General features: G+C 49.2%; 1 protein-coding gene across 12 annotated transcripts in view; it reads right to left on the bottom strand.

The window, feature by feature from the left end:
* Positions 1 to 6,817, bottom strand: part of MADD (MAP-kinase activating death domain) — a 59,268-nt gene that overhangs the window by 38,926 nt on the left and 13,525 nt on the right. For 7 of the 12 annotated variants that reach the window (XM_012001421.1, XM_012001423.1, XM_012001420.1 and 4 more), the window contains exons 15-18: positions 4,546 to 4,648; positions 3,990 to 4,176; positions 3,744 to 3,894; positions 3,229 to 3,435 (exon numbers count right to left, since the gene is read on the bottom strand). In XM_012001421.1, coding sequence (XP_011856811.1) covers positions 3,229 to 3,435; positions 3,744 to 3,894; positions 3,990 to 4,176; positions 4,546 to 4,648 — 648 coding nt within the window. Of the gene's footprint in view, positions 1 to 1,432; positions 1,487 to 3,228; positions 3,436 to 3,743; positions 3,895 to 3,989; positions 4,177 to 4,545; positions 4,649 to 5,012; positions 5,073 to 6,817 lie in introns of all 12 variants that reach the window. The other 5 variants (XM_012001417.1, XM_012001424.1, XM_012001419.1 and 2 more) reach the window with 3 other exon arrangements.

Genomic DNA, 6,817 nt, shown 5'->3' with positions numbered 1-6,817 from the left:
AACCCAGGAGGTGCAGGTTGCAGTGAGCCGAGATCACGCCACTGCACTCCAGCCTGGGCAACAAGAGCAAAACTCTATCTCAAAAAAAAAAAAAAAAAATTGAATACTTCCATACTCTACTTTCAGTAACAGATAGATCTACAAAGATAGGCCAGGTGCAGAAGGTCATGCCTATAATCAATTGAAGCACTTTTGGAGGCCAAAGTGGTAGGATGCCTTGAGCCCAGGAGTTCAACACTAGCCTGAGCAAGACAGTGAAATCCTGTCTCTACAAAAAATAAAAAATCAGCTGGGCATGGTGGTGCATACCTGTAATGCCAGCTACTCTGAAGTTTGAGCGGGGGAGGTGGAGGTTGCAGTGAGCCATGATCATGCCACTGTACTCCAGCCTGGGGGACATACACACACACAAAAATTAAGTTAATGCTAGGCGTGGTGGCTCACGCCTGTAATCCCAGCACTTTGGGAGGTCAAGGCAGGCAGATCACTAGAGGTCAGGAGTTTGAGACCAGCCTGGCCAACATGGTGAAACCTGATCTCTACTAAAAATACAAAAATTAGTTGGGAGGGGTGGTGTATCCCTATAGTCCAAGCTATTTGGGAGGCTCAGGCAGGAGAATCACTTAATCCTGCGAGGCAGAAGTTGTAGTGAGCCAAGATCACACCACTGCACTCCAGCCTGGGCGAGATAGCAAGACTCTGTCTCAAAAAAAAAAAAAAAATAAAAAAAGGAAAGTTCCACAGACAAATGTCTAAACCACATTCCATGGCACTCAGAGTCTGAGCTTTGCTGGTACCTGAAACCATTTTATGGTCCCCAGGTCACTTAATGCTTCCCAAACAAATGTGTCTAAAGGAGGTAGAAAAGGTTGGGCCCGATGAGATAAGAAACACCAGCTGTTTTGGTGGGCACTGCCTACCTCCATCTACATTTGAGATAAAAACCACCCCCCTTGTCCCCCACCCACCCACAATGGTATGGCAGAAGGACAGAATGACAGAAAGCAAGAAAGCGTGCCTAGGCAAGCCACCAGAGAGTTGGGCAGCTACAGACTCAACACGGAGGGACAGCAACCATCTCTGCCAACTGTGCCCACAGGCCTTCTAACAGGTGAGGGAGATATCAGCCAATGGGGGGCACTAAAATAGGCAAACGTTCTCCCCACCAACTCTGAAGCAACAGAGAACCAAGTACTGGGGAGTTGTATTCAGTAGACACCTGGTTATAACCTGATTGACACGAGGGGAGGAGGAAAGAAGCGGCCTACGTGCCACACGCCTAGGAGTCACATGCTACCTACCTGCTGCCATTCCAAACACCCTCTAAGAGCAAATTTGGGGTGGGGCTGACAAAGGGAGCCTGCCCCAACTGGGCCTGGGGAGTTGGCAGGTATGGGAGACTTGGGAACAGGAAAGGGCATTTGTTCCTTACTCTGTTTTTCCAAAGCTTTTTGCTTTTTCACTTCCTGGTGCTTGTTCCACAATTCTACCCCAGATGCAATGCAAGCAGGAGAGAAAGACAGAGAGTCAGAGGCTGGTCAGACAGATGAAATGGAAACCCACCCACCCAAGCCGATTCAGTCTCAGGCACTGGATTACCAACCAAGAGATACAAAGATATCTTCATGGGGAGAAGGGGCAGAAAACAAGACATCTTACCCCTCCACCCAAACTCATGAACAGATTCCAAATTTCCAATTCCAATCCCAATGTGGCAGTAAAAACCCTGCAGAATGTTAGAGCTGGAAGGGCCCTTAACAAAGCTCCTTCATTTTTGCATGAGGAAACTGGTCCTAAAGAGGCTGGAGCACTTGATCAAGATCATGTAACTTAGGATCCATTTAAACTCCCACCATGCCACATTCTCTCTGCCAAATGAGCTGGGGAAGGACAATTTTTACAGATTCCAGATGAGAGAGACGAACACCTCAAGCGGCCAGAGTTTCAGAAGCATGAACACCAATCTGTTTGATTCACTGGACTGGACAGAGGCCAATTCATGCAGGCAGTTAGCACCCCTCCTCATTGCTCCTCAAGAAACCACTCACCCCCAGAGCCAGTGCCTGCACTACCAACCAGCAATCTGGAAAAATGCTTCCAGCTGAGGTGACAGAGAACATAAAATGGTCAAGACCAGCATCCTCATAGAGGAAAACAGAATGGCAACCACAGCAATTCTTTTCCTGGAAGGAACTTCAGAGTGTACTTAGTATGATTTCCTTATTTCCGTATGATTTCCTCATTTCCCAGGTGAAGAGACAGAGACCCTGAGAGGGGAAGTTATTTGCGCAAAGTTGCATTCCTAGCTGGAGGCTGATATGGGACTAAAACTCCAGACCTCCATACTAGCAGGTCAGTACTTTTTCTAGAACATCATATGAGGCAGGAGAAAGCCAGGAGTTGACTGCTACTAGAATAATATTCTGCTGGCTAGGAAAGTGTAGCTCCCCTAAAAAGGAATCAGTTCCACATCACCATTTATGGGAGCACATGGCAACTGCTAATGGCCATGGCAATGAAACATCAGCTGGAAGCAGAGTGCCTAGGGATCTAGAACCAGAAAAAGAAAGATCCAACCTCGATGACTCAAGGTCAAGCAGGGAGTGAGCCAAACAGAGGTGATGCCCAGAAAGCTCACTAAGGCACGGCCTTTGTGGGAATGGAGAAACACCAAATGTAAACAAGATTTTAATCAAGTCCATGAGGAAGCATTTAAAGAACTGACTTGGAAACCTATACCTCAAAGATCCAGAACCCAGGGAAATGGGGTTGCCAGACATGGCCCAGAGGAGCACATTCCAGAGCAGTGTAATGGCTGGATGGGAGGACACTGGCTTCAGAGACACAAATGTCGTTTGTATAGCCCAAAGATGCATCTATAAACTTCCTGAGCATTTCCAGGAATTCTCTCCACTATGTGAAGAAATGCAGATGTAAATAAAAAAAGCGGCCAGGAGTACAGCTCAAACCACCTGCAGTAAGCCTTACTGGGCCCTCTAAACAAAACCTCCATTCTTCCTCTAAGATACAGGGTGAGGGGTGGCTGTGGATGAAATATAAAGACTAGAGAAGTACAAAGAAACACCACTAGAAATGGACACAGGTCTCCTTCTCTCTCTAGGAAGCAAAGCATGGGGCAGAGAAAGGCAGGATTCTGGATGAATTGAGGAGAAAGGGATATTTAAGAAGCCAGGACCCCTCTACCGCACCAAACACACTGATACGTACCAATAGACGCTATAAAATTTTCTTCCTTTAAACTTCTGGTGTCCAGTTCCTTAGGACCCTTTCCTGTGGCACTTGGTGCCCGAGGTCCCACCTGGGGAACTCTCAGCTGTGCCATAGCCTTTGGGTCCCCCCGCCCAGCTAGGCCAGGATCCTTGCCAACTGGGGTATTTACACTTTCTGTTGGACTTCTCTTCCGCTTGTCTGGTTCTGAGAGAAAAAAATCAAGAGGTCAAGAGAAGTAATGAGTAGGAATCAAGGCGCAGACATGAGGTGGGAGGAGCCAGGATACAGAAGGGTGTGGAATGAAGAAGTTCAGGGAAAGATGAGCTGATGTCTTATTTTTCATAACAAAAAACACTCACTACGTATAAACATGCATAGAAAATAAAACCCCAAAGCCAGATGGGAAGCAGCATGGCACTGGGAAGTCTGTCCTGGGGACAAACATATTTTCTCTTTGGGAGACAAGTGGGAGAGTTGGGGATGGCATGGTGCCCAGCAGATACAATCCCTACCTTTACTATAGTAGTGGGTCTGGGCGATCTCCAGAAGCCCAAAGATGCTGGCCATGCCACCCAGACCCGCATGGGCATAGGACTGCTCCAGGCTGAGGATTGTACACTTGAGGAGGTCTAACATTCCCTTGTACACCTTCCGACTGACCTCCTGCAACAATAACCCAGGGGCTAGCGTTGGCAAATTGCCTTTGGTATTCACATCCCTCTCCCCAGTTACTCTGACTCCCTACCCCCAACACTGACCACATCCGGGATAATGTCCTGCCGGGCATCGTCCTCTGACTGCACCGTGCGGTTCAGCTTGCTCAGGACAAAGACTCGCAGTTGCTCGCTCTCCAGGAGCCGGCGCACCTTTTTCATGTTGAGCCAGCCAACTCCCTGGCCGTCCAGCACGTTGTGTACCACCTCCTTCAGGAACTGCTGGTTCTCACTACAGGGTCCACACACCGCTTCTGTGGTCACCAGCTCCTTTGCAGAGCACCCCCCACCTTTCACCCAGACTAGATGCCTGCCTCCAGGGGTAAAACACAAAGCCACATCTCTGAATGTCCAAGTCCACCACATCCCCCAACTCTCTGGAGAACCTGATTTGCCCAAATACCCACCACTGCTGATTCACCCCGCTCAACACTGTAAGCTTTCAGTTGCATGGAGATCAAGCCAGAATGAGAAGTGCTGGCAAGAAATTGATTACATCTACCCCACTGAGAGCTTCTCTCCCACTCTATCCCTAAAGTTCTGCAGAGGAACCACTCCACCTCTACCTGAGAACTTTTAAAACAGCTCTACCATTTATTACCTAGAATTGCTGGATCGACCCTGGGGTGATGGAGGTTCTCTTTTCACTGTTGGGCTGTGTTTAATGACAGATGACTTCTGATCCACTAACGCCCTCCTGTTTCCTGTGGCAGGGGAGGCAGGAATGAGAGACATCACTATTATAGTGTAGGAGCTCATGCCAGCACAGCCCTGAGTAGCCATGTTCCACGCCCATTCTCAGAAGAGCTGGGTGAGGGTAGCACCAAGGCATCATACGTAGGTAGAAACCAGCCATGGCAATGTGGAGGAGGTGGGGATGGAGACTCAGGCCACTCCACATGCACCAGCAGCACGCCCCATGGGCAAGCATGGGCGTCACGGGGAACGGGGCAAGCAGGTCACTCATGTGATGCTGCTAGCTCCATGAGAAGGATGGCCCTCGGGCAGGCACAGAAGATGCTAGAGAAAAAAAAAAAAGATCATGCACAGCTCACAGGCAAGACCCACCTTCACCACTCCCGGGGCCGGCTTCAGTAACAATCTCCATTAGAGTATTTAGCCCAAATACTGGGACACAAAATACACAATTAGTAGGTGCACCACAATACCGCAACCCCTCTACCCCTCCGAGGAGCAGTAAGCCAGATAATCTGAGCATTCTCCCAAAGCTTGAGGAATGCACATAACCTTGGTTCTCGGGCACCTCAGAGCTGGAAGCCAAGTGACCAGGAGACAACCAAGGCTCTAAGAAAAGACCATCCTTAAGACGTGGCCTCTCAAAGCCAGGGGCGGGTAAATGACACAGGGAGGCTTCAGGTACTGCACACACACATGCATGAAAGAGGGACCGCTGGTTTTCAGAAAACATCCAGCACAGGGGGTCAGGGGCCTGAGGGCATGTGCAGGGAAGCGACCCATCTTGCAGATGCTGTTGTTGGGAGTGGGGGTCAGGGCATGAGGATGGGAGGTGGGTGAGAGGGTAAGTGCAGCAAATGCGACAATGCATCAGCATGCAATGAAAAAGTTTCAATTGCTCTCCTCTTCAAATGTACCAAATGAAGGCCAGTGACACTGACACCCTTCCATCCCTAGCCTACTCGGCCACATGTGGATTCCCTGGCAGTGCTAGTTCGCTCCTTACACTACCAGCTCTGATGTCCCTTTGCCCATTTATCCAATGTTCCCATCACCACCTAAGAACATGCCTTAGACTCCTGACAATGTTATTTGCTTGTTTCTGTTGGTTTCTTTTAGAGACAGGGTTTCACTCTGTCATCCAGGCTGGAGTACACTGGCCTAATTATAGCTCACTGTACCTCAAACTCCTGGGCTCAAATGAACCTCCTGCCTCAGCCTACCAAGTAGCTAGGATGACAGGTGTGAGCTACTGCACCCAAGTAACCTGACATTTTTTACCAACAGGAATGAGAGGTCAGTTAAAGAATACATGAGGCTGGCTGGGCGTGGTGGCTCACGCCTGTAATCCCAGCACTTTGGGAGGCCGAGGCGGGTAGATCACGAGGTCAGGAGATCGAGACCATCCTGGCTAACACAGTGAAACCTTGTCTTTACTAAAAATACATAAAATTAGCTGGGCGTGGTGGCAGGCGCCTGAGGTCCCAGCTACTCGGGAGGCTGAGGCAGGAGAATGGCGTGAACCCGGGAGGCAGAGCTTGCAATGAGTCGAGATTGCGCCACTACACTCCAGCCTGGGCAACACAGCAAGACTCCGTCTCAAAAAAAAAAAAAAAATAGAATACATGAGGTTGCTTCTCACTGCACTTCCTACCACAGTTAAATATTTCGGCACACCATCCAGAGAAAACAAAAAAATCAGGCCAGGTGCGGTGGCTCACACCTGTAATCCTGGCACTTTGGGAGGCCGAGGTGGGCAGATCACTCAAGGTTAGGAGTTCAAGACCAGCCTGGCCAACATGGTGAAACCCCATCTCTACTAAAAATACAAAAATTAGCTGGGCGACGTGACGTGTGCCTGTAATTCCAGCTACATGGGAGGCTGAAGCATGTGAATCACTTGAGCCTGGATGGCAGCAGTTACAGTGAGCCAAGATTGCCACCCTGCACTCTATCCAGCCTGGGATGTGACACTCTGTCTCAGGAAAAAAAAAAAAAAAAAAATCAAATTCAGAAAAGCCCCTGAAACTGTCAGATGGCACAAGCCAAATTCAAATAAGGTCTTTTTATTTTTTAAGATAGAGTCTTGCTCTGTTGCCCAGGCTGGAGGGCAGGGGCATGATCTCAGCTCACTGCAAGCTCCGCCTCCCGGGTTCACGCCATTCTTCTGCCTCAGC

The sequence above is a fragment of the Mandrillus leucophaeus genome, unplaced genomic scaffold (genome assembly GCF_000951045.1).
Source record: "Mandrillus leucophaeus isolate KB7577 unplaced genomic scaffold, Mleu.le_1.0 Scaffold66, whole genome shotgun sequence".
Lineage (NCBI taxonomy): Eukaryota > Metazoa > Chordata > Mammalia > Primates > Cercopithecidae > Mandrillus > Mandrillus leucophaeus.
This window is presented reverse-complemented; position numbering and strand designations above follow the sequence as displayed.